This window comes from Morchella sextelata (genome assembly GCF_020137385.1).
Source record: "Morchella sextelata strain SCLS chromosome Unknown scls_4, whole genome shotgun sequence".
Taxonomy (NCBI): domain Eukaryota; kingdom Fungi; phylum Ascomycota; class Pezizomycetes; order Pezizales; family Morchellaceae; genus Morchella; species Morchella sextelata.
Window position 1 is genome coordinate 369061 of NW_025408619.1, and position 26156 is coordinate 395216.

General features: G+C 48.1%; 10 protein-coding genes across 10 annotated transcripts; 5 read left to right on the forward strand and 5 right to left on the reverse strand.

Annotated features, from left to right (window-relative positions):
* Positions 1 to 165: 165 nt before the first annotated feature.
* H6S33_010015 (uncharacterized protein) lies at positions 166 to 874 on the reverse strand (the record flags this gene model as incomplete). Its single annotated transcript, XM_044841932.1, has 2 exons — positions 166 to 357; positions 422 to 874. The coding sequence occupies 2 exons, from the start codon at positions 872 to 874 to the stop codon at positions 166 to 168; spliced, it is 645 nt and encodes a 214-aa protein (XP_044697158.1).
* Positions 875 to 3976: 3102 nt separating this feature from the next.
* Positions 3977 to 5048, reverse strand: H6S33_010016 (uncharacterized protein; the record flags this gene model as incomplete). Its single annotated transcript, XM_044841933.1, has 3 exons — positions 3977 to 4282; positions 4409 to 4475; positions 4561 to 5048. The coding sequence occupies 3 exons, from the start codon at positions 5046 to 5048 to the stop codon at positions 3977 to 3979; spliced, it is 861 nt and encodes a 286-aa protein (XP_044697159.1).
* A 603-nt stretch (positions 5049 to 5651) lies between these two features.
* Positions 5652 to 6152, forward strand: H6S33_010017 (uncharacterized protein; the record flags this gene model as incomplete). The annotated part of the gene is made up of 3 exons (XM_044841934.1): positions 5652 to 5759; positions 5827 to 5898; positions 5964 to 6152. The coding sequence occupies 3 exons, from the start codon at positions 5652 to 5654 to the stop codon at positions 6150 to 6152; spliced, it is 369 nt and encodes a 122-aa protein (XP_044697160.1).
* A 1112-nt stretch (positions 6153 to 7264) lies between these two features.
* H6S33_010018 (uncharacterized protein) lies at positions 7265 to 7880 on the reverse strand (the record flags this gene model as incomplete). The annotated part of the gene is made up of 2 exons (XM_044841935.1): positions 7265 to 7456; positions 7530 to 7880. The coding sequence occupies 2 exons, from the start codon at positions 7878 to 7880 to the stop codon at positions 7265 to 7267; spliced, it is 543 nt and encodes a 180-aa protein (XP_044697161.1).
* A 1299-nt stretch (positions 7881 to 9179) lies between these two features.
* On the forward strand, positions 9180 to 9552 carry H6S33_010019 (uncharacterized protein; the record flags this gene model as incomplete). The annotated part of the gene is made up of 2 exons (XM_044841937.1): positions 9180 to 9360; positions 9458 to 9552. The coding sequence occupies 2 exons, from the start codon at positions 9180 to 9182 to the stop codon at positions 9550 to 9552; spliced, it is 276 nt and encodes a 91-aa protein (XP_044697162.1).
* Positions 9553 to 10425: 873 nt separating this feature from the next.
* H6S33_010020 (uncharacterized protein) lies at positions 10426 to 14025 on the reverse strand (the record flags this gene model as incomplete). The annotated part of the gene is made up of 6 exons (XM_044841938.1): positions 10426 to 10707; positions 10764 to 10877; positions 10931 to 11007; positions 11188 to 13579; positions 13630 to 13715; positions 13779 to 14025. 6 exons carry the CDS (start codon positions 14023 to 14025, stop codon positions 10426 to 10428), a joined length of 3198 nt encoding a protein of 1065 aa, XP_044697163.1.
* A 2158-nt stretch (positions 14026 to 16183) lies between these two features.
* H6S33_010021 (uncharacterized protein) lies at positions 16184 to 22539 on the reverse strand (the record flags this gene model as incomplete). The annotated part of the gene is made up of 9 exons (XM_044841939.1): positions 16184 to 16246; positions 16305 to 17299; positions 17364 to 17565; positions 17622 to 19187; positions 19246 to 19817; positions 19867 to 21543; positions 21602 to 21719; positions 21776 to 21992; positions 22121 to 22539. 9 exons carry the CDS (start codon positions 22537 to 22539, stop codon positions 16184 to 16186), a joined length of 5829 nt encoding a protein of 1942 aa, XP_044697164.1.
* A 279-nt stretch (positions 22540 to 22818) lies between these two features.
* On the forward strand, positions 22819 to 23681 carry H6S33_010022 (uncharacterized protein; the record flags this gene model as incomplete). Its single annotated transcript, XM_044841940.1, has 6 exons — positions 22819 to 23021; positions 23092 to 23107; positions 23172 to 23243; positions 23324 to 23453; positions 23514 to 23537; positions 23611 to 23681. 6 exons carry the CDS (start codon positions 22819 to 22821, stop codon positions 23679 to 23681), a joined length of 516 nt encoding a protein of 171 aa, XP_044697165.1.
* A 388-nt stretch (positions 23682 to 24069) lies between these two features.
* Positions 24070 to 24680, forward strand: H6S33_010023 (uncharacterized protein; the record flags this gene model as incomplete). Its single annotated transcript, XM_044841941.1, has 3 exons — positions 24070 to 24292; positions 24407 to 24529; positions 24616 to 24680. The coding sequence occupies 3 exons, from the start codon at positions 24070 to 24072 to the stop codon at positions 24678 to 24680; spliced, it is 411 nt and encodes a 136-aa protein (XP_044697166.1).
* Positions 24681 to 25603: 923 nt separating this feature from the next.
* On the forward strand, positions 25604 to 25933 carry H6S33_010024 (uncharacterized protein; the record flags this gene model as incomplete). The annotated part of the gene is made up of 1 exon (XM_044841942.1): positions 25604 to 25933. The coding sequence occupies one exon, from the start codon at positions 25604 to 25606 to the stop codon at positions 25931 to 25933; it is 330 nt and encodes a 109-aa protein (XP_044697167.1).
* Between the last annotated feature and the right edge of the window lie 223 nt (positions 25934 to 26156).

Here is a 26156-nt window from a genome sequence, read left to right on the forward strand (position 1 = left end):
GAGAAAAAATGCAGCAATAATTATGCCATTCAAAAAACGATAAAAAGCCATTCAAAGCTTCGGGGCTACGGGGTAACTCCAGGGCCGTAATCATAATGTGATAAAAATTTGGAACAATAAAGCCTCCAAAAATATTTGCTACTACAGAAAGTCTACACATATCCCTCAATGACTATCCCCCTTCCCACGCTCCAGCTTCCACTGATCCGCATCCTCTTTCGTTGTATTCATCGATAACTCCTCCCTCAGCTCCTCACTCAGCACATACTCCTTCTCCTCCGGCACAAACTTCTCCGCCTCCTCAATCTTCCCCTCATCCACCAACTTCTTCATCTCTCTCGCCCTCTCCGTCACATCCTACCACAACATTAGCACACACACACCCCAAAATCGAAAAGCAACAAACGGAATAAAGACATACCTCAATCGCCACAATCATCTCCTCCACCCACTCCTTCACCATCCCCCTCCCTACGCCCACCTGAATACTCCTATACGGCAGCTTCTCCAACGCCACCGTCCTCTCCGGGTCCCACTGGACCCGTATCTCCTTCCTCTCCTTCCACGCCACGGACGCATTCTGCAGCAGCTTCTCAAAGCCCTCGCGCTTGACCTTGAGCGCGAGGATGTGCGCCTGCCGCTCGCTCTTGTACGAGTACCCGCTGCGGTACATCATCCACGTCCAGCTCGGCTTGATCCATGTCATGCGGTCGAGGCTGAAGTCGGGCGAGGCGGAGAGCTTCTGCGAGGCGACGGCGGGCAGTGCGATGCTGGATTGGTAGGCTTGGTAGACGGTGATTGTGTCGGCGTCGTAGAAGGCGCGGATTTGGCGGTAGGGGGTCTCGGTGCTGGTGGTACCGGTGGTGGCCGACATTGTGGTAGTGTTAGTTTTTTTTGTCTGGGCTTTATTTTCAGGGTTTGGTTATTTTGAAAAAAATTGCGGAATTGCAATTGCAGGATTGCTTGCTGATTTAAGATTTGTAGGTGCTGTGGTGGGATTTTATACCCCATATCCACAGGCTTTCTTAATTCATTGACTCAGCCCTATAATACCGGGTCTCCCATGCAGCCAAGACTGATATACAGTCATTGGAATGCTGAGCCCGGTGAATGAGCCATACAAGGACAGAAATGAAGAAAAAGAGAGACAATCCTATTGCTCTGGAAGCTGGCTTAATGTCTGAAGCTGTGGTGCCTATTATCGAGGTTAAGCTATATATGTATATTCGCTTAACATCGGCCAGGGGTGCACGTAGCACAGAACAAGTGGTACCAGAAAAAGCAAACAACAGTGGCACTAATAAATACATAGTACTTACGATACGACCGCTTTTTGGTGCCAGCGCATGGAAGGCTGAACTTGGCCGGGCTCGATTCATTTGGCACGGGTTGTTGTTGTTGTGATGGTCATGGTGGGTCACTCGAAAGTGCAGGCGGTTACAAGGGGTTCGAGACAGGCAGGGCTTGCGTCATGGGCGCTCACTCGGAGCGCATACCTGCTACACTAGGTTAGCGGGGTTCTGAGGAAGATACGACGAGCAGTGCTATGTGGAATCTCGGTGTGTAGTTATTGTTATCTGCGCACCGGGATGTGCGGAAAGATATAGGTTGGGAGTCTTCTACTTGTGTTGTCGGGGGCCGGGCGTGCTGCTGCGGGATAGGTACGGTACGGTCATATCGGTCAGACAAGTAAGGCACCCGGCACCGCCGGCAGAACTACAAAAGCCTCGCCCGTGAACTCCCGTAAATAAAAAGAACAAAAAGTACTTCTGGCCGAGGAATACATTTTTTACGGGGGGGAGCAGGTCCGGTTTATTATATATATTCCACAGGACCTCCCGACCCCGGAATTGACGATCATGGGGAATTCAAAACACCCGGTGTTCCTTACCGCTAGATCGACCCACATAACTCGCCCACACAATTTTCTGTGGCCGGGAGGTAATATTTAAAGGCGTGCAGGTAGAGATTTAATTGGGCACCCAGGCCAAAATGACACAGTTTTCGGTATACGTGCTCTGCAATAACACATGATTCAAATGGCACAGTTCGCTACTAATGTTCCAAAAGTCTACTCGACCTCACGCCGAGAGTATAGCGGTAGGTAATAAGTGATGGAACGCTCTGAGGTACAGTTATACCTGCAAACACCGTATGTTGGTGGCGTTTTACCTAAAACAGGTATCACTGTGTCTCAGGGCGTTCCATCACTTATTACCTTCGCTGTACAAAGACATCGGGCAAAGCCAGCAATAAGGGGTCAATCCCCACCACTCAACCCCCTCCTCCTCAAAAATCAAAATAGTCTGCTAATTTATTTCACTATAAATAAATAAAAAATATAAAATAAAAAAGAATAGAGCGTTCTGCAAAAGGTACTGCAGCGACTTATTGGTCAGTGTGCGCTACTACCCCCACCCCTGGTTTGAACCCAGGACCTGGCGTCCTGGGTAAACACTCGGTGTCTAACCCGACGAGCAGTCTAACCACTAGACCACCCGCCCATAGTGGATGCTGCGCTGGAAGTGATACTTAACCTTGGCAGTGTGCCAAGATGAAGCAGAACCCCTAACCCTTCGATGTCAAAGCTCAGTCACACATGTACTGGGGAAATAGTCGTCCACAGCAAGTAATGATTATAACCGCAACAACTTGCTACAAATAACAAACACCCAGCGCAATAGAGTGGGAGAACTCAGGGACAGACAGAATTGGGTCTAGCTGGTTGGCTTTTCACCCGTGCTGGTAGGGACGCGGTGGGGTTGACATTATCACTGCTAGTCATAGATTCTCACTCGCTGCTACGATGTGATGCTGTTTTTTTTTCTGTTTTTTTTTTCTTTTTTTTTTTTTTTTTTGTTTAATTCATTAATTGTATGCAGCCCTTAAGCCATGACAATATCACACTACCCCCAGAACTACCCTTCTAGCCTCCTCCTCCCACCTCTCACTTATACAAAGGAAAAATAAAAATAAAAATAAAACAAAGCAAAATATAATAATAATAAAATAGAACTCGTAACTCGTAATTTTTCCTGACAATTTCCCTTTTCCGTCCGTGTCTTGCTCGTTATCCCTCTATATATATGGGGGCTGTCTCTCAATCCTCCCCATCCTAGCCCCCCGCTTCCCTATTTTCCTTCCTCTGCCTCTTCGTCTCTTCCCCCCCTCACGATGTGATGCTGGCTGGCTGGCTGGCTGGCGCCGACACTACATGTACATGTACTTACCGCGCAGGATTCTGCTCGCATGCGCATATATATGCGTATATCCCGACGACACGGCCGTGAGTCAGATCAGTGCCTACTACGTAGCTGGGGAACAAGTGGCTACACGTATGTAGGTAGGTCCCGCAATTACATTAAACTCTCCCAACAGCCTCTCGAGCATCGAGCGTGTATCCTTCATTACCTTCTCCCTATTCCTAACCTACGGTTCTACCTCTACCTTGAAGCGCAGCTAGCCATCACTGCCATTACGCGCGCTGCCAGGAGATGTGCCTACCACATATGCATATCTTTTATCTGTGTTGCCGCATGGAGGGGTGGTGGGGGGTCTATCGCCAGGGAGGGAGGGGCAGATGGGGGTGTTTTTGGTGTAGTTGTAGTTGTAGCTAGCTGTAGTTTCCGCTTTGTGTTTTGGTTATGTGGTTGGTGGTTGGTGATTGTCGATTGATGGAGTATATTCACAACCTATCACTCGCACGCCTTTCCCACAACCACACCTGATTACTGACACGCACGCGCATGCGCACGTAGTACTGTACCGCCAGCGCATACAAACACATCTTTTCTGATACACAACTTGGTATACTCCTACACCACCACAAACACTACAGCAATAAAATACCGCAACACAGCACAGCACAATCCGAACAAAACAAAAAAAGAAAAAAGAAAAAAGAGAAAAAAACACAAGCAAGCAAGCAAAAAAAAAAAAAGGTCTATTAATTCCACCCCCCTCTCCCACCACCACATCAATACGCCTCCTTCACCACATCCAGCCCCCCCGCCCCGCCCCCCGCCTTCCCCCTACTCCGACACTTCACCCCCCAATCCACCAAGATCGGCAAAAACTTCCACAAATCAAAGTCCGGCCACAAGCACTCCAAAAACACAATCTCCGTATCCTTGTGGCACTGCCAGAGCATGAAATCACTCAGGCGCTCCACGCCCGACGTGCGGATGAGCAGGTCGAGCGGCGGGCAGTCGGCCGTGAACATGTGGTCCGTGAGCGTCTGCTCGGTGATGCTCTCAATGTCCATGTACGACGGCGTGGCCGTCTTGGAGGACGTGGTGGAGGAGGTGGACGTGGCGGATGAGGTGGATGAAGTGGAGGAGGCGGACGTGTCGGATGTGGGGGAGCCGGGCGGGGGCGTGGAGTGCGAGGGTGTGGTGGAGAGGGAGACGATGGTGCGGATTGCGGTGGTGATCTCGTCGCGGGAGGTGTAGGGGAAGCAGACGTTCAGGATCGCCCTGTTTCGTATCTCTGTTAGTGTTTCCGCAGCTTGTAACCAACTTCACTACCCAGGGGAGGGGGGGGGGGGGGGGAAGAGCGCACTTGTTATTCCCCCTCGTCATCTCCGTCGCCTGCTCAATCACCTCCAACACATCGGGCCTCAACAACGGCAGATGCCCCAGCACCCTCAGACTCGCGCCATAGCGATCCATCAGATCCCCATGCTGACACAGCTGGCCGAGCTTAATCTTCGCAATCTCCATGAGCGCGTTGACCTCGTGCAGCGGGCGCTTGAAGTTCTCGATGCTGAACGCATAGATGGTGACGACCTTGACGCCGCTCTTGTAGCACACCTCGAGGATCTTGGCGAGGGCTTCGAAGCCCATGTGGTGGCCCTCGACGGTCTCGATGTGGCTGCTGCGCGCGAAGCGCCGGTTGCCGTCCATGACGAAGGCGATGTGCTGCGGGACGGGGCCCTGGCGCAGCGCGTTGATGAGCAGCTCTTGCGTGAGGGAGATGACGTACTCGATGGGCGGGGAGGAGAGGAGCCATTTGCGGGTGCGGGAGGAGCCGTGGAGGGTTGCGGGCATGGCGGCGGCGGTGTTTGGGGGGGAGGGGGGGGGGGGGGTGGTCAGGGAGTGTTGTGGGTGCGCTGTGGGGAGTGCTGGTGGAGGTGAGTGGGGAAGGGGGGGAGTGGTGGTTTATCTATGTAGCAAGGTGGGTGAAGTGAGGTGTGTGAGGTATCGGTTGTTTCCCTCTGCCGGTTGCTTCTCGGATGGCGCATGCAGCTGCAACCGCAACGACGTGCGGCTCCACGTCATCCCCAAGCTTTGATTCCGGCTATTTCACGTGCAACAATCGCCAGCTCCGGAATGGCAGCTGCGGTGTCTGCAGCATACAAACATACAATACACTTGCAAATACATACAATTCTATCAGAAAAGCTCTCCAGGGAAAACATTGTGTGCATGGAAAAGTAGTTCACTATTAGATAACTCAAAGAGTGCCTGCAAATGTCTCAGCACAACCAGCCCACCACAATGTACTAGCGCACCCCCTATGTACCTGCATACATACACGCACTCCACCCATACCACCATAACCCTCCCCCCCCTCCTCCCCCACAGCTACCACCTCCCCTCCCACTCCTCCAACCTCCACTCCACCACCACCCCCCCAACCTTCCACCACAAATGCCCACCGACGCCCTCCTCCACGCCCTCACCGCCCTCCACCACACCCTCGCCACAAAATGGCTCCTCCGCGAATTCCGCATGCGGGGCGCACCCCCGACCGCCGCCGTACCTCCCCCCCCAAACCCCCCTCCTCCTCCTCCTACCCTCCTCCCCCGCTAACCGACACGCTCAGGACATGGCCACTGTGATCAGCTTCGAGCACGCGCTCGAGGCGCTGCACGAGCGCGGCTTCGAGGACATGGGTGTACGTTGCGCCGCCCACACCCCCCCCCCCACAAGCTGTTACTAACGCGAATGTATACACTACAGGCGATCACGAAGCTGCTCGAAACACTCGCGGCGCACCCGACCACGCCGCGAAAGCTGCGAGGGACCGCGAACGAGTGTCTAAGGAAGCTGCGCGAGGAGGAGTGGGTGGAGGTTGTGAAGGACGAGGAGGAGCTGGAGAGCGGGGAGTGGGTGGGTGTGGCGAGGGGGGACGATGAGGTGCATGTGTAGCTGTGCTGTGGTTGGTAATTATAATTATAATGGGCTTTTTTTTTTTTTTTTTCTTTTTGTGGGGGTTTGGGGGGGCGGGGGGGCGTGGGGGGTTGTTTTGGGGGTATATATATATTTTTTTATTTTGTTTTGGTTTGTGTAGTAGTAGTAGCTGTTGTAATACTAGATGAGAGCTATGCGATAGACCCAGAGAAGGGAGAATGGAGAATGGAGGATGGAGGGCGGGCGAGTGAGGTTCCATGAAGCCCACAGCCAGATGAGACCGTTTTCCGAGACGAGACCTTTCCGCAATTGCAACGGCCGTACCAAACGCCCGCATGCAGCTAGTGCGATCGATAGCTCCAGACAAATAAAATAAGGTTTTTCCTTGGCAGGGTCCGCTAGCTGGCTGTGGATCATTGCCTCACTGCTTCTCACTCGCACGCTGATCTGCGCCGGCCGGGTTTGAGGACGGTGACTGCGTCTATTCTGCTTGTCTTGGTTGGGCGGTGATTACATGGCATATAGATCGGAGCTTTCCCTTCCGCGCTTGTCGGGGGGGGTTAGCCTGCATGTTGGTCTCGAGCTCGTTCTCGCTGTGGGTGGCCGGGCCGGGTGGCGAATAAGTCATTGACTAGCTCTAGATCTTGTGGCGGATATCTCTGGCTGGCTGCACATACAATCCTCACTACATGTACCTTAACCAACGCAATTATCACGACCACCACCACCACCACCACAAGGCTGCAAATCGATGCCCGAAGAAGAAGAAGAAGAAGAAGAAGGGGAGTGTACGGGAGGCCTAAATCTACAAAGAGGGAAGGCCATGAATATATCATAATTCCCAACAAACTAGGGCGAAAGGATTGTATTTACCCACAACTGGAATGGACAGCCCGAATTGGAAGATGGGATGCGCTCCAGGAGGAGGAGGAGGAGGAGGAGGAAAGTAGTTACTTTTTCACGACAGGCCTCTGATCTACCCTAACCCTACAAACATTATCACAACCGCACTTTCAACCCTTCATGATCTCCAAAAGCACACCTCCATTCCCAACGCCAAACAGCAATTCATTAGTTTCACCCCCCCCCCCACTATCTATCCACGCCAATTGCAATTACCAACCCAACCCCTAGGACATCCACTTTGACGCATTACTCGGGATCAGCACCCTCAAGCTCTCCACATGCATCTCCAGCAGCTTCCTCCGCGCGCCCTCCTGCCCCGACTTATCCATCCTCCTCTCTCCGGCGCCATACAGCACCGTATAGTCCTCCAGCACCTCGCCATCCGCCACCCTCGTCAGCGGCGCCAACTTACAATGCTGCCCTCCCCGCACCCCGATTAGCCTCCTCTCCCCTCTCTCCCCGCAACCCCATCCCCAAGGAATCACATACCTTCCCCACCCTCGCCCCCTTCCCCACCCTCACGCCCACCTCGACCGTCGACCCCTCGCCCACCTCCCGCGCCTCAACAAGCGCATTCACCTCGACGACCACGCCGTCGCCGATGGTGAGCCCCTGCGCGTCCGGCGCAACCAGCTGCGTGCGCTCGCCAATGATGCAGCTGCGCCCGATGGTGATGGGGCCGAGCGTGCTGTTGAGTTTTGCGCGCGGGTGCACGACCGTGTTGGACGCGATGCGCACGCGGTGTGTGCCTGTGAGTGAGGCGCTGTCGGCGAGGACGATGGAGGGCGAGAAGTCGACGGGGGGTTTTATCTCCGGGGCGGGGGCGCGCTTGGGTGGCATGCTGGTGTGTGGGGTTGGAGTGTGGTGGTGGTGGTGGTTTGGTGGGTGTGAGTGGTGAGTGAGTGGTGGTGAGCGGTGGTGGGTTGGTGGGTTTGGGGGAGTGGTTGGAGATTAGAGATTGGAGATGGATTGTGGTGGTGGTGGTGGTGGTGGTGGTGGTGGTGGTGGTGGAGAGCTACCTCTGTGTGTGTGTCTTGGCTGCATAGGCGAGCTGTCGAGCTAGCTAATGATCTGCAGCTTCACCGTTCGATCCGATATCACATCGTCTTGGTGTTGTTTCATATGTATATCGCAGTAAGTAAATATCTCCTCCTCCTGCTCCTTCTATGCACTATCACTGCTATTGCCAAAAGTAGAGTACATGTACCTTGGTGGGTTTCGTAAAACTGCACGTATGTATGCAGTCGATTTATCCTCGCGGCGCAGGAAGTCTGGTATCCCCGCCAGGGTTTAAAAATAGCACACAGCGCTCTCGAGCTCCCCCCCCACATGGGTGCAGCTAGGCTTCGATCTGGATATTCTAGAAGGAAGCATTGCATGCGCGAAGGGGCACATGTAGGTATCGTGAATGCCGGCAAATAGTAGTAAAGCACATTCCAACTCAATACTTAGAATCCTCCATTTCCGTAGAGTCCAAATTCGGTATTGCGATATCATCGATCCCTATCGAGTACCAGGATCACAACCTTTTCCCACGTTTTTCTACATATGGCGGCGGTTGACACAAACCCATTCCCACACCCCCACCGGACTCTGGCGCAGCTTTACTTACATATATACTCCACATAAGCACTCTAAGTCCCCTCCCCTCCCCCCCCCACCCCCCCCCCCTCTCTTCCCCCTGCACCCAGGTACACGCTCCATAATACCCTCACCACCGCGCCGCCTCCGCCATGCTGACATCTCACTGTTTCAGCCTCCCTCTCTCTAGAATACTCCCAGTATGTATATCTACTGTGGCACACACACATACATACCCGCACACCGGTGAGATCTCATGACGCTGAGGCAAAGACGACGCGATATAACAACGCTGCTTCCAAAAATACCCTTAAGCTTGGAAGAAGAAGAAGAAGAAGAAGAAGAAGCAGTATATAGCCGCAGAGACATCGTCCTATCCTCCCGACTGGCTTTTTTGTCACCGTATCGGATACCCCATTCCTCTGAAGTCTGTCTACATCTATCTACACAGAGTCGAGTCGCTATCACAGTACTAGTGTACTCTTGATAAATTACTACATCTCTCTAGCTGCCATTGAACCCAATTCTCCTCAAAAATCAAACCACATAATTCCCAACATGCATTTCAAACTCAAACTCCCCACTGCTGCCACCCTCTTCCTCGCCCTAGCGCAGACCGCCCTCTCAGTCCCCATCTTCAGCAGCGGCAGCATGCCCTACGGACTCAACAACTACGACGACTACAAAGCCGAAGCCGACGAGAGCCGAGTGTTCCGCGATATTGGTATCACGCCGAAAGGTATATCACCCCCCCCCCCCCCTCTTTTCTTCTCCCTCTCTCTCCCGAATAATGTAAGTGGTGGTAGCGCAGTGCTAACGGATATTCTCGGGAGCAGAAATAAGAGAGATTCAAGAGTTTGAGGAGGAGTTCGATTTGACGCTGCTGGACGATGTGTTGGATATGATTAGTGAGAGTGCTAGGGAGCTGTAGTTGTATTGGGAGAGGGGGAAGGGGGAGGACTGGGAACGGGCCTTAGGGCTGGTTTTGTAACAACAAGGCATTGGGATTGGAGTTTATTGGATAGATATTTAGAGTTTAATTTCTATGAGTGCGCTTGATTGCGCCTAGATTCCGGATTAAAGTTTTTTTGTCGTGATTGTGATTGGGAAATGACCGTAGCCTCGGTTTTTTTGCTCCAATTTTATTAAAAATGACTAGCCTGATATTCAAAAATCTACATAGAGTGTGGAAGAGAGAAACCTTTTCTTCTTCTTCCAGAATAATTGGTACCAACAAGGATTAAACACCAAAGGAAGTTCAACATCATCAAGAATAGATGACGAGGAGAAGATAAGAGCGAAAAAAAAAAAAAAAAAAAAAAGGAAAAAGGAAAAAGGAAAAAGGAAAAAGGAAAAAAAAAGGAAATTTGGAAATTGATTCAACTTCTCGACTCATGACGCCGTTTCGTACATTTGATCTGTCTTTCCTCTCAAACTATGACCTAGCTCGTATCATTTATTGTAGCACATTGTTCCGAATTTCTCTTCAACTGAGACATTCCAGGTGACAGACGTAGATTTTCATTCCTCTTTTCTCGTTGCATATTTCCCTGATTTCTTTCCGGGCTAGTTGTTTCCATATGTTTTTTTCATAACTCGCAGCAAAAACGAGGTAGGTAGTGCCCAAAACAGGAGTTGAAAAGGTCTTTTTGAGACCTCAGATGATGCCAAGCCAAATATTAAAAGCAATCTTAGGTAAATCTGTTCACTGAAAGAAGTTCTCCCCATCATTTCGTGATTTATATCTCCCAAACTGAAAAAAAAAATCAAGTAGCCTCCCAGTATTCCTTGTAAATCAGTCGTTTTAATTCCCAGCACCATTGTCGGTATAGGAGCGACGAAAAGCAGCGCTCTCATCGATTAGCTTGCACAAAGCGGCACCACAATCAGTGTCGATTTCCTGTCCATCACGTCCAATAAGGACCGGTTGGTCCTCGTTCAACCGGTTGTTAAGATGTGCTACTCGGTGGAAGCTAATGTCACAAATAGTGATCCAACGAATGCGGAACGGCCCAGAAGATTCCCAGAGAAGATTTTTGGCCCAGATGGGAATCGATGCTGTTCCAGGGGCAGATTCCATACGGGCCTTCATTATGTTAACACATGAATCATAGGTAGAGTGGGTGGCTATGAAAAACTCACATAGCCTTGGAACTTCCCGCTCTTGTTGACAGAAAAGACTAGTATAACGTCACGTGAAGTTTTGAAGGCTTCATCAAAGATCTCCGAGTTTTTCTTTTGCGTTGCCCAAAGTTCCTACGCAATACCATTAGGTCACAAAACCAACATGGCAGAAAAGCTCATCTTACATCTTTTTGCGCCATTGTCACATTATCGTGATTAAAACTTTTTACCACAAAATACCTCGTATCATTACCCCTTGTATCTAAAAGATCAAGACAGTAAATTGTGAGTTACTTTTTTTACTACAAAAAACAATACTGCAATAGTTACCGAAATTCACTACCTGATTCAAACTAGCGCTCAATGCCACGCCATGAATGCAATATGGTTTGGTAGTTTATTTCGGTAACTATGGAGACACACTAAGACGCAGTCGACTTACCAATGGTATGTTCTGGCCTCCTATCGACGTCCATAGTGTCGGCATAGAACTCCTTGTTTTCATGACGAGTGGAAGGATGGAATTCTTTATGAAAACCTCCGCCACCACGGCCACGACCCCGGCCATATGGTTTTTTCTTGAAATCTTCAAACGAAGGTCGTCGACCTATGTTACCTCCTGGGTGAGATTCATCAGAAAAACGCCTTGGTTGGAAGGGCTTTCGAAATTCATCTCGAGGGACAAACTTCCCAGAAGCTGCACGGCCTGGTTTTTGAAATTCTTTTTGAAACCTAGGCGATTGTTCCGGAGTACGATGTTCTTTATCGAATGCCTTGCGCTGAGGACGACCGTCCTCTCTGTGGAACTTGTTTGGTTGTCCTGTAGCACCGTCTTCATGATCCCGCTTGACGAAACCCTCCTTGCGTGAGTCATTTTCATATACACGACGAGATGGGCTCGGCTTCCGGATACGACTTTCTAGTAGTGCTGGAGGCGATGCCTCGCGGCCGCGACTTGCAGCAATTCTCTTGGATAAGCTTTGACGCACGGCAGAGGCTTCATCCTCAGTATCTTCAAAACGTTCTTCCTTGATACGTCTCGATGGATGTCTATTGTCAGCAGGCTCTGTATGCCCAGAACGGGCACTGGAAAAGCCCTTGTTATGTGCACCAAATGCTTCATTATTGATATATTCTTCTGATTGGGGTGTACGGTGTGAAGCCTCGTAGCTAAGACGAGCAGATTTTCCAGTAGGGCGGGATTGATCCTCATAATCATCCTCGCGAAAGGAGATCCGCCTCTTAAGATTTCCAGCATCGCCCGGGGGAGATGCCCGAAATTCATCTGCATAACGTGGTCTTTCATCCCTTGGAATAGGTGGATACATAGCTGCCCTGGATGGGGCACGAAGCGGTACACCTTCATGAGCACGGACAGATAATTCTCGCTCATCACGGGATGGTATTCCTGATGGCGGTGGCATAGCATATGCAGAAGATGCGCGCACTCTTCTTATATCGTCATCCCGAGGAGCAATTGTCTGCGAACGTGCCATGTATCCTCTTGAGGCCTCTGGATCATCTTCTAAAGCCAGCCTCCTTTCCTCTAAAGCCCTGTTTTCGCGGTGGCGTACTAGAATCATCTGACGATGATGGAAGTCGTGGTAGCCGGTAATATCAAGCCATTCCGCCAAATCCCTGTAATAAAGCGCAGCGTAATCTGTTTCTGGAGGACGGATCACGCGAGGATCGTCGCGGGGAGGAAGATAGCGGCCAGGAGGCCCAGCAAGATAAGAAGCCTCGATCCCAAGGTCCTGTCCATGCCAGGCTGTTTGTTGGTGCCTTAAAGCTCTTGAATAAGGGTCCCTAGATTCATCTCTGGGAGCTTCTGGAATTTTGTATAATTGATCATCTCTGCGCCCACGAACTTTTTCCTCTTCTTCTGCATAATGGCCACGATGGTCACTATCGCTCCTTCGACCTTCTCTATCAGACGGGCTTATTTTTTCCCCTGGGTGTCTTAATTCTTTTGCCGAAAGCGGAGGGTCTTCATATCGATGACGAACATCCTGGCGGGTGCTATCTCTTCTATCCCGTTCTTCATGTTCATAACGTGGACCCCGAGAAAATTCTGAACGTGTCGCTGAAGTTGGTGTGCGACTGAAACTACCACCGTGACCTTCCTTGTAATCTTCCCGAGAAGCATTCCTTCCTCGATACTGCTTCTCATTCCGATTTGAAGGGAAATATTGACCTCCAAAACTGCTCCGACGAGAAGAGTCAGGGTCATGATCTGGGCCTGTCCTGGGGGAAGCGTTTTTATGGTGCTCATTTCCTGTCGACTTTGTGGCAAGCTTCAAGTCATCTGGATAATGTTTCTTGCGACGAGCTGGGTCAAATGAGTCCTCAATAGGGGATCTAAGTCCAGCTTTGGGTGGTTCGGTAGATGTGGTATCCGATTTACCAGATGATGGTTTTACCGAGCACATGGCTTCAGCTAAAAGAGCGTTGACAGCTGCATCACGCTCAGGGTTAGATGCAGATCCCTTACGTTGGCTATTCTCCACACCGCTGGCATGATCACCGTTGCTTGCAGCAGATACCGTCTTAATTTCTGGGGAAGGGTCTAGTTTCCCAGTTCCCTCTTTCTCCTGATTCATAAAAACAGCAGCCTTTTTCTTCTTTTCAGCCAATGACTCAAGGACTTTCTGACGTAATTCGTTCGGATCTACATCTTTAGAAGCGGCTGAAGAGTCTTTAGAAGTAGTTGGACTCGTTTCCTTGTCAGCCGAACCTCTAGATATCCCACCATTCTGGTTCGTGTTGAGCCCTAAATATCCACATTTTTGATTGTCACCCGCCATTTCATTGTTAAGGGTCGATTGTACATCCTCCTGCGAAATTTAGTGAATTTTCTGTAAGCAGTGATAGTCGTCGCCCGTACCTTAGAAGACCCCAAAAGCCTTTGGTTCCCGTTTGTAGAATTGTTTTCGTTTTGATCGATATCTTCATTCGCCCCTGGGGAAGCATCTTCATTATAATCTTGATCAGGCATGGAATTAGAAATGCGATCCTCAAGAGTTTTGTTGGGACCTTCATTCTTTTGCTGTTCCTCGTATATGTCCTCCATATTGAACCCAGCTGGAGTGCTATCGTCGTATTCAAGCTGTTCCTGCTCGCGATGACTATGCTGCTTTGCGCGGTTATCGATCGACCTTGATCTGGAGTATCCCTGATTGCTGTTGTTGTACTGATGATAACTTCTGGTCTGGCGAGGTGGGGGATAGTCCATTCTCTCCTCCAGGCTTCTACGCGAACTAATTCTTCCCTCGGGAGGCATGCAAATTTGTACGTCAGATCCCTCTTTCTCCCTTAGGATACGTAATGTGTAATGTTGCTGAATCATCCCCACGTTAGGATTATAAAAGCTGTCATGAAAGCTGGTAGGGTTATCAGAATGTCTTACTCGATGTTTAATTGTAGCAGCAATGGTACTTCTGAATTGTTTTTTTTTTCAAATTATTGCCAAAGAATCCGCATGTGAGTCGAATTGCGTTGTTGCTTCAAAAAAGAAAAAAAAATAAAAATAAAAAGAGTGGCTCTTAAAGCTTTTATCCGATGAAGTACTTCAGGAAGGACTCGTAAATACCAAGCGCAAAAAAGCCTACAGTAGATTGAAGAACAACAGTGTCTCTGGGACGAATTAACTTGTGACAATGCAGCAGGATTCGGGATTCGATCTGTGAACGAGACCACAGCTGGTCTGAAGAAAGTAATTGCACTCAGCGGCTCGCCTGGATGGGTGAATACAGTGAGCTGAATATGGCTGAATCCTCAGGAGCGCAGAGGAAACTAGCAGTGTAATTAAAATAAGCGGGGTTGAAAGAGTGCGAATGGGGGATGAAGAGGGTAGAAGGGGAAGAGGAGAGAGGGGGTGTGAATTATGTGTGTGGGACGGATGATGAGAAAAAAATCCGATGGGAGAGAGCTGTAAGTTGTCGCTAATATGCGACGGCAGAACCAAAGGGCACCTGGCCCGTGTCGTCACAAACTCCGCATCCCTAGGCCCATGTAGCCATGTAGCGCACTAACCACCCTAACATGTACCCAAATTCTCGAAAGTAATCTCTCTTCTGTAAACCAACTGGATAAGTTCCTGCTCCAGGTTCGGCACAGAGATATACTACATTCTTATTTGCACTCTAGCTATTCTTGCATTCACAAGCTGCAGAACTCTGCTTTGGAGTACCTACGTACTCTAGGTGTGTACCCTTCTACTGCACAATATGTGCCTATAAACCATCCAATTGTTTACGCTTACGTGCGCTTGTAAGGCAGAAAAGGCAGACACGGCTTTCTAGTATGGAGTTAAGAACCCAGAATTTCAGACAAACGGCGGCCCTCAAGATTGCCACGTTTAGATCCATAGGAAATCTCGGTATCTACCATCTTACGATACACCCTCTCTACCCTCCTAGGACATGCATGGGCCATCCCAACTACTGGTGCAAGATACATACGGCGCAAACTTTGACTACAAAATAACTGTTGTCAGACATATTCCGATTGGGCCATGCCATGTCCCAGCCTCGCGAAGTCAGTAGCTCATCGTAACTGAAGAACCTAGTTGGATAGGAAGAAGTTAATGGGCACGTGCGCTGAATATTAAAACCGGAACACTACTACTTACAAGAGCGTTACGCTCACCAGTTCACGGAGTCGACTTACTGAACACTCCTGTACTCATAAATCCCCGGATCTGCTGGGCTCAACTTATGTAGGAACTCTCTCTGAGATAATTCCGTGTGGGGACACAGCATGCAGATTCATGCAGTGTGATGTAAATTAGGAAGATCTTCGACGGGGTTTCAACAAGATACATAATAAAAAAAGAACGGCATCCAGATAAAGTCAACACATGAAGTTATAAAATCATCCCACAGAGCTGTTTGATATCGCCGCCAAGCCGAAGAGGTGAACAAACGAAATGGAAAAGAGCCGATGGATTGATAACTCCTGTACTATACCCGAGCACAAACTGTGAATATATGCAAGCCTAGATGCGTTGTACTCGAGTTCTCTATGTCGTTATCCGCGAACTCTTTTGGTTCGCAAATAAGCTTTCCGAGTGACACCACATGCCCCAAGGAAATCTTCCGAGTTTAAAACGAACGAAGGAGCATTAGAAACAAATGATTTAGGTATTTCGAAGTACGTATAAGTACTACGTGCGCTTATTTATAGCCAACACAGACCTTCAGACGAGCTAGCAATGCAATGATAAGATATTTATGTTACAGATCCAAATCCTCATTAGGTGCCCAAATGCTAGGAGTTTTATTCGACTAAGGGCTTATCAGGGAAGAAAATAAAAGAGACAGCCTCATAGCCTTTGCGTATTAACTCTAGTATAAAAGAAAGGCACACTGAACCGACTCCACTGGAGAACACATATTTCTCTGCCCGCTTCCCCCGCCGCAATACTCTGTTTTCCGTGTTTAAGCAAAGTAGCTCTTCCACAGTACACCCTCAAGGTCTTCAAGCTGATCCGAAGTAAAGGCCTATAATTTAGAATATTAGTAAGAGACTAGTCCAGGATATGGTATATCAATGTCATACCTTCACATCTACATGCCAGGTGTCCTGTCTAGTCTTTTTGAATTCCCCCAAAGCTGACTTGACACTCTTACCCACCATGCCTGGGTCCGCTGCAGCTTTTACTGCCAGAGTTGCCAAAACTTCCGGTAGCCAGGTAGGTGGTGGAGATGTGTAAGGGAATGCCTGTACCAAAGCGCCGAGTCCAAGTACTGCTGCGTGCCGTAGCAAGATTATGCGATTATAATCTGGTGTTGGGGTTCCAGCTGGCAACCTTTTCGGCAATCGATTGCTATTCAACATCTTGGTGAATTTTTTCTTGAGTTCTTGCACAATCCCCTCCCGGAGGCGGACTGGCGAGCATCGGACCATCCCGGAAAGTGTTGTTGCAGCCCCAAGCCTAACCTCGAGCTGCGAGTCCTCTAGCATGGTTGAAACACAAGTGAAAATTCGTTCTTTCTCCTCGGCAGTGATAAGGAACAGGCGCCGGAAGTATATGACCTGCATGTTGATTAAAACGCGCAGTCTTTGATGCCACAAAGGTGATGTAGTTCCAATGCGAATGAGAGCCGAAATAAAGGAATGGTCTTCTTTGTAGGGGAGTGGGATATTGGGGAGATGTCTGAACACGTGATACGCAAGCGACATCAATTCCGGATCTTCTTTGATATCCATCATGTGTAGCATCTCACCCATGAAGATATCTGGGAAGAAGGGGATCAACTGCGTGCATTCGTGTGATGATAGAGTTGTATCTAGCCATAGAAGCACCGTCTTGCTTCCTGCCGTGTATGATGATGGAGCTTGTTGGCCAGGCGTGCGTTCATGGCGCCATTTCTCAAGTCGTTTAAACACATCGGTAATTGTTTCAGAGAATTCTGTAGTTGGTTTGTACGGAGTACTTCCAACCGATGAGATCTTTCCTTGGATATCCATCAGGGTCTTCACGTTTTTATAGGACTCATAATGTCTGGATCTATAAAGACTTCCTAATGTTTGCCCCATTGCCTCTCTTACACCTACATCCGAGGGTTAGCATGCCAGTTGATTGGAAATTTGGGTTGACGGGCTTAGTTAAATTACCTTTGTATGGATGATCAATATGTTTGAGGAAATCTTCCAAAATTGGTTTTTCCAATCTAAAATGCCACCCAGCTTCAAGAATACACTGCTGCAAAAGTTGAACCTTGGAGCTTTCCTTGAATGCAGCATTCGAGCTCATATCTAGTCTGAAATTGGTCAGCCATTCAACAATGGGCCATGACCGCCTAAGATCTTTCCCTTGCTGTAAATGAAGTCAGAAAAATGCGCGAGTTATATCCAGGATCCCAGTTAACCTACCAGAACAAGATGTAAGAATGAAGACCAATACGATGAATTCTCCGGAGTGAGGCCATCCTCGAATATTCCCTTCACAATTGGAAAGACATGATTCCACATCGCATCCCGATTCTCGACTGTAGAATCCCTGTACGCAGAAACAAGAGCTCCAAGTATCTCTGCGGTTGCTCGGTGTTGGTGCTTATCACTTCCGTCTTCAAAAACTGCAGCAGTCTCTTCCTTAATTTCATTGTAAGTTACAGGCGTCAAGCCATCTCTAACCAGTTCAAAAGCAAATTGCAGCAACATTGAGCTGGCCATTCGGAATCGATCTGGTGACCCATCGCGAGGCTCTTGTTTGAGATATTCGAAGAAGGATCTGAACCAATTTCTGTCAAGAATATTCGCGATCGTCTTGCGGGCGTTTGTCTCAACTTCATCAAACTGCAGTCCCTCCTTTGGATTTACTTCGTATGCTGGAAAGTCTTTCCCCCATACCAGCCACCCAGGGTAATCGTGGTCCACATAGTATTGTGCGTCTGGCTTCGTAAAAGATTCTAAGAACTCTTCAGTCCAGTCTGGGTCATCTGATCTAGTCGATACCAAAAGCTTGTTTGGTAGGGTAAGCTTATCCAGGAGGAAGTTCCGATAGTTGTGCTCACAGGTGGCCCTGAGCTCGATAAGGCAGAATAGGGCGACCAAAGCCCCTGAGTATAGACCCCTTAGACCAGGATGACTATCGATAGTTCCCTTAGTTGTTAATTCTAGCATGGAATTTGGTGCGATTGTATGGAATCTCAGCCCGAGATTGACAACCACAGTTGCCGTACGACTGGCAGTCTTCCAATGCGAGTTCTTCGCAAGTTCAACAAGCTCCAGCGCAAGGTCAGCTTTCTTACTTTCGATCCGCTTTCTTTTCCTTGCAATCTGTTCTCGTTTCTTGGTAATAATAGCAAGAAGATCTTCGTTCGGCGCAATTCTTCTGACGGTTTCCTCATTTAAGATTACCATACGCTCTAATGGCCGCCCATAATCCATAACTTGGTAAACTGCATTTGTGGCGAGCTTCTGAACGGATGGCTTATCCGCCGTACTTGCTGCAATAAATGCTTTAATCAACGAAGGGGTATATCTCCAATCTCGACCAGCAGTCTTAGCCAGGGACCCAAATAGAAGACTATACATGGCACCCTTCATGCGTCGGAAATCATTGGTCTTCAAGGATTCTTCAAAAGCGGCAAGGAGTGGTGGGATCACAAGAGGCCTTGCACCAATGATAACTTTCGTGGCCGAATCTCCAGCACTCTGTGCATGTCGGCGAATCTCGGTATAAAGTGATACACATGATTCTGCAAGATCCAACAAGAGAGTTTTGTCCATCACGGATAATGGTCGAGGACCAGCATTATGCCTGAGACGCTGGAGATGGTAAACATTCGCTCTTCGCAGCAAAAGCGGCCGAGGATAGTTTTTTCGCAATCCGCTGACTTTAAATGGATGAATATCCGCGGCAAAAAGGCGGGTCACTCTGTCTAACACATGCGCCGATCTCTCGATGCCAATATCTACGAACCATGAGCGATAGGCCTGAAACAAAGTTAGTTTTAAATGAACAAATAATAACAAATAGTCAGAAATCCTTTACCGTATACAGAGCATTAAAACAAGGGACATCGTCCTCTTGCGATTTGGTCAAAAAGACATGCACTTTATGCAATACTTCTCCCAGTTTATCACGCAATTCATGAACAGTGATGTAGAGTGAATCTTCGGGACTTTTGAAGAAATACCCTGCTGGATATCTGTAAGTTGGCTTCACATCGTCATCTTGCGCCTCGCCCATGGGCTCATCGCTATTAGGGCCGTCGTTGGACTCCCCGTCGGCATCTTCCATCTCAACGTCTTCCTCTCTCTTTTCCTTCTCCGCTAGAGTTCCACATGGGACTCTTAAAGGGTCGAATAACACAGAAACTCCCGAGATGACAAGTCTGAGTAAGACTAGGTTCCTGGAAACTTCATCAGACCATTCTTTTCCGGTTCCGTCGCGTTTCACGTCAGATTCACCACTGGTGAGTGATGTCAGTGCCTCCAAGGCATTTCCAGCCTGAGACGTGAATAATTCTACGGCAAATTCGATTTCTGCTTGCGAAGGATTGTGCCAGCGAATACTGAGGTCATTAGGATTATAGACCTTTCCCCAAGCTTCGATGCCGCATGCTATAAATTATGTTAGCTTCTTAATCAACTCTAAGAGTTAAAATCCTACCTTCAGTCGGCTCGACAAGTCCATAATCTACAGTATACACGACTGTCAAATTAAGTAACAAATGATGGATAAAGTTAGAGACATGAACTGTAGGAATTCCCTTGCACCTCTTTTGCATGAATGCTGCGATATCCAACAACTCTTTCTTGTGATTCAACACCGCATCCCCGATATGGACCACGCACATGCTTAAAATGCTCACGTTCCAAACAAGACCTCTGTCTCTAGGAAGAACATCAGAACCTGTGTTACGCGTTGAAGCAGCGCCATTCTCGTCGATTTCCGTTCGAATATTGCGAATCAATACCGGTACTAGTTGTTTCAAAGCCTTTTCCGGATTCACTTTACATAATGAATTGCAAATAAATGCCATTGCATCACGAGCTTGATGGATGACATGGCTGCCCACAAAATCAGTGATCTTTTGGAGGGCAATATCATAGAGTTCTGGGGATAATGCAGCAAGAAGAGGTGTAAAGGCCGCCGGTAATGTGTTAACAATATGCTCTTCTGGAGAACCGCTACGAACCCGAGACGCATCTGGCAAATTCTCCAATAAGGTAAAAACACGTCCCAGAAATGATATTAGGAATTCGCTCAGTCCTGCGGTTGAAGATCTGAGTATTGCAGCTTCAGTCTCATCATCCAGCTCTCCGTCATAATTGATCACAACTTCTGCGCCCTCTCTCTCGAGCCTTTCTACTTCGGAACCAACCCACTCTAGGGCAAGAAAATTTCCACCTCCCCCACCCTCTTCATCTTCAGTTAGATTTCTGAATGGGATGTTGTAAGCCACAGCTTGTACGAACGAAAGAGTATGCAGTGTCTTGTCTAGATCGTTGGCGTCAATTCCAGGAAGCGCAAGGCCTAGTAAGGTTGTGACATGGTTTCGAAATCCTCTAGTCCTAACCATGATCCGAGAAAGAACCTGCAGAGAGCGCAACGAAGAGGTTGTTCGATGTACTTCTACCAAGCCCTGCATACTAGGGTAAATTCTTTGTAAGGCTCCTGGTAGAATAAGATCGGGCTCCAGATATGCCAAACTCTGTAGGGAAGATAGTGAGAAACTCATTGCTGTGCTGCTCTTTGCATAAATACCCATAAAAATGACCTCTTTCAGGCACATTACAAAACGTCTCTTGAGCTCGGGGGTGAGCTTCCGATCTTCTGGGACCTCCATTTCGCCACTTCGCTCCCTATTCCATCTCATAACGAAGAAATCGGCCAGATAATATACAAGCTGGGAAAGAGTCTTTGTCCAGCTGCCTGTATTTGAGGGGTGAAAAAATGTTTCAACGGCCTGAATTAGACCCTCGAGGTTGGAAAGGATAGAATCTGGTTCATTGAGTGAATGGGGAGACAGAGACATAACAATCCATCTCGCAATATGATGCGCTACGGGGTTTTTTCTTTGGTCTCTCTCCAAAGCCATAGCTAAACCGATATTCATATCCACGACGGTGCTGTATGGAGAGGTTGCTTGACCAACAGGTATTTCCAAAAGTCGTAGAATAGCAGTGAATATTAAGGTGGATTGCTCTTTGGTGAAGATACCATACTGGTTAAATGGAATATGCTTGCACGGTAACATATCTCGAGCCAATCGAGAGAGCATATCCATAAAATTTACATCAAACGTTCGGGAACGATTTACGAGTGACCACAGGTGAAACAAAGCTATTCCGGAATTAATATTACGATTCTCATATTCTATTCCACAAAGGGAAATGCTCACTGGGAAGATAATAAGCCGGCTGTAGCTCCGGGTTGTCCGGCGGCGGCGGCCCAGTTGGAAGAAGTAGATTCAAGAGTCCAACTACCACAAAACCTCCTTCTGAGAAAGAAGTACTGAACTATATAAACTATCAATATTTCCTCTCTCATTGATAGTGGATAGACTAAGTCTCACATAAGGTAGGAACTCCTCAAACATTGATGTAATTTCTTCCGGGTCAAAATAAAGTTGCGCAAAGGAACACATTTTCGTCAATGTCCTCACGTTCTTTTTTATTGAGGTTGTATGGACAAATCCTGACTCTTGTGGTAGCACAAATACTTTGAGTTCCTTGAAGAGGGGCCTCCAATCCAAGATAAGGTCTTTTCCAGGACGCAGATAGTGTTTTCGCCTTGTATATTCTTAGCATGCATTATAATTATGGGATCGTACAGCATTATGAGAGACAAAACCAGTGGGTGTTTCCACGCCAGCAGCAAATCAAAGGTACTCATAACAAAGGGAATGTAGGAAAAATACTTTGTAAGGACCATAAACATGCTAGCAAATCTCTCGGCAACTCCAGGATCCAAACCAGGGGCCATAGCTAGCTCATAGTAGAGCTTTGCAAGCTTAACTCTGGTCTTTCGTGGAGGATCAAACTTCAATGTCAGCCAACTTCTGAGCTCCCTCGACCAATGGACCGCCCCTGGAGCAAAATCCCCAGCTTCAATAGAGATGTAAAGGTGCTTGATGATCTCTTCAAGGTTCCTCTGTCTCTCGGCCTCGTCTTCAACCTTATAAGGAAGGTATTTGAAATATGGGTAAGATCGGGGTCTGTAGCGGGTCTGCGAGTCGCCTTCAACATCATCCCGCCACTCGGCTCCGGGACTGGTTGCGCCTGAAGCTGCCTGATCATTCCCGTTGGCACCAATATGGGCCGCCAGGTACTCTGACATTTTGCTCATGATGGCAAAGAGGAAGGCTTTGAATCTCCTCGGGAGGAGACCTCGTTAGGTGAAGTGATAATGCGAGTGGGATGGTGGATGAAGCTTTGATACTGGGAAAAATTAGCTTGTTTTCGGATGATTCAACCCGGCAAAATTAGCCAAACGAAACGGCCTCGCTTGAGGATGAACAAAACGGTGCCTTCCCAAATTCAAAGAAGGCCTGGTGAGGATGAAAACAATGAAGTATGCAATCGATGTTTGATGAAAGCGATAGCAGCAAGTAGATAGATGGGTGGAGGAGGAGGTACTGCAACGACGAGTCTTAGGACTCTGGAGGGGCACGCACGACACAACACAACACAAGGACTTAAAGCCGCGCTGGCTTCTAAAGCTGTCGCTGGATATTCTGATGAAGGGATGGAAAGCTTTATCTCTATATTCCAAAGGAACGAGTTCGGAGATAAAGATGAGGAGCGTAGAGATATTTCACAGTACACGCTTCTATTTTCGATTTGATTGACTACAACAAGAGGGGGATTGTACTTATGTATCAATGCCAAGGCTTACTTTTTCCAGGGTCAGTCTGTACCACGAGGAACCGTAGGTACAGGTACTGTGTTCTAGCTGACATTTGTGTACAGGAGGGCACCATACCGGTTGATCAATCTACATGTATGTACTCTATGGATTTTAGGTGCCTACTACAGCTACATGTATGTACCTATTCTACGTTATTGCCACTTTCAGAGCCGCGATAAGTTCACACAAAGGCTCTGCGCATAAAGCATTTTAGGCGCCTTTAATAAATTTAAAACAAGGCTTACTTACTCCCCTTGAATCAGCTGCGCGCACTGAGGCGTCTCCGGTCTCGCCTGGTCCCTCGTTAGATTCTACGTACCCCACATACGTCAACATCAATACTGGTACCTACCATAATACCCGTTTTATGCACTTTAATAATCAAGAGGCTTTGTCAGAGGCAGTCGATCAAAAGCAGTATTACCAAGGTCTTAACTACACCCTTAGATATTACAATAGTTTCTTATTGTCCTGATCGCTGAGGAACGCACTCATGTTCAGATATAGTGGTAATAAAGGCCGGTTGTGAAGCATTGAAAATTATTCCGAGCCCTAAATTTCTGTTTGATTGATGATCACAATTGTAGTAATACATGTAATCCATGCGCTCGTAGCTTCAAGGCATGGTGGTTACTAGATCTGTAGTACAAATAAGCAAAACACAGAACTGCTGAATTCGCCCAGGTCTTCCTGCAAGGTCTTTGCAGTACTCCATGCTGTTTTGAGACTTCTATATGCAGCTTATGAAAACCCCCATTCCTAATTCCACTGTCTGAAATGAATTAGATACATGAACCTCTTTTCTAGGTATGGTCACGTGATTGATGCTTTATGTAATCTAGGTCCCCGCCAATCACCCGCGGGTCATTTCAGATTCCAACATCAAATCTTTGCCAACTTCAACGTTCCGTTTCCTTTTCGTATCGACTCAACCACCCCGCTTCCCCGCCATTATTGAAGATGTCGCTCTCATCATTCATTTCTGATATCTACAACTCCCTCAGCATCTCTGAGGTCCACGCCGAAGCGCCACCAACTGAGGAGAAGGAACCACAAACCCAGGAGCAGGAGGAGCCCAAGGAAGAGAAGGAAGAAACCGAGGAGGAGCCTGAGAAGGAAGAAGCGGCGGAGGAAGAGGAGGAGGAGGAGGAACCCCAGGATCCTGCTCCAGCGATCACTGAAGGTATACCTTTCTCCGATTTGTGTTTTATCCGGGAATTCCGAGACACCACGGCATTGAGGTTTTGAGTGTTTTGAGAACGAAGAAAATGAATTGAGTTCGCTGATGATAGTATAGAATGCGCCAACTCTAAGGAATGCAGACCATACAAGCACCATTACGATGAATGCGTTGAGCGCGTCACTGCCGCTGCCTCCGAAGAGAATGCTAACGGCCCAAAGGAGGACTGCGTTGAAGAGTGTACAGTTTCCCATTACCTCGGCGGCTGCCTCAATATTCTCAGCGTTTAATACTCTGACTGACTTGAATTTCTACCTATAACATAGTCTTCCACGTCCTTCATTGCGCCACCACATGCGCCGCCCCCAAGATCTTCGCAAAGCTGAAGTAAACCTTACCAATTAAGATCTTTACACAAAGTAGATGATTCTCCCAAAAGATTGGTGTGTAAGGTCGCATCTACGCATTTTTCTTTCCTTTCTGCGAGTAGCGAGGTAAAATTAGAAGTGGTTTGTATGGAAATGATACTATGGAGATAAAGGGCGGGGGACAGAGGGAAAAATGATACCGTAAAAAAGTGTATTTTACTTTTTCCTCCTCCAGTGTTTTTGCGCTTGCAGTATATGGAACATTTGTGAGCGAAATTATAGAGCTTCTTTCCTTTAGCCACTTAGAAGGCTTGAAGGCTCATTCTGTTAATGTCGATTTCGTTTAGAGTTTTATATTCATTAGTAAATATTACCACCTGTGATACAAAGCATTCACATTTGAACCTAGTATTTTCCCTCTGGAAAAGAAAATTATATCCAAGATTTGTCGGGGTATATCGCTTTTTCTCCCGTGAAAATCTTCTGGATCTTTGAGATCCGACATGGCGAGGTGGGACGGACTGCCCGCGTTCTATGTTCATCTTGCGCGAACCGTCGCATAGATCCATAGAGGATGGTGGGGTAAGGGAGACAACGGCTACCGTGTTGTGCCGACCTTCTCTCCTCCACCTTCGAGATTTTCTGGCGTGACAGCAATACTCGAGTCCAACCCCACCACTTGCTGGTCTGATAAACGAACTCCCTCCGCCACCAATCTTTCGTTAAAATGGCCCTTGGTGGGAAAATTCCTTCATTATAATAAGATCCCTTTTCTTCTATCCTAGACCGCCCGTCGAGCTGTTATTAAACGTCCTTCACCTGCCGCGAAATCTCCAATTCCCTGTTTTTCCCACCAACGCACGCCGGTACGAGCCGAATCCAACGATATCAACATCCGTAAAACCGAAAATCGGCATCTATCTTAGCTCGGGCTACACATCTCAAAATGCCTCCTGCAATGCATCCGAAGTCTTTCTCGACAGCTAGTCTCTTCACATCTACTGCCGTATTAGCATTCCTTGTTGTGGCAGCTCCACATATACTACCATGCCCCGCTACGGGCCCCGAGCGCGCCGAATCGGCTTCAACTCCTGCAACTCTCTTGCAAGACAAGCAGCGCAAGAAAAGGCGAAAATGCCCATTGCCACGACCAACCCCAGGAGGACTTATTGGAGAAGTATTGGGAAAGAAAGAGGTTGGGACAGTCGCGAAGGAAATTGAGGCGTTTAAGGGGAAGAAGGTTGTGTTCGAAAAACGGACAGGAGAAGGCAGGTAGCAATTGCTTGCTATCGAGGACTCATTGAAAAGAAGTAAATCACAAGGGTTATATCCACTCTTGTTTTCTTCTACTTCTTCTACCTTAGCGGGGGGCGTGTACAGTCTCAATCCCTTACCGATTTCATGTTTGAGAGTGGTTCATTTTCATTTGCGATCTTCCCATTATACCCGTCTTTAGATGAGTTTAGAGGTGGAAACCCTTCCAGAAAGCTGTGCACATA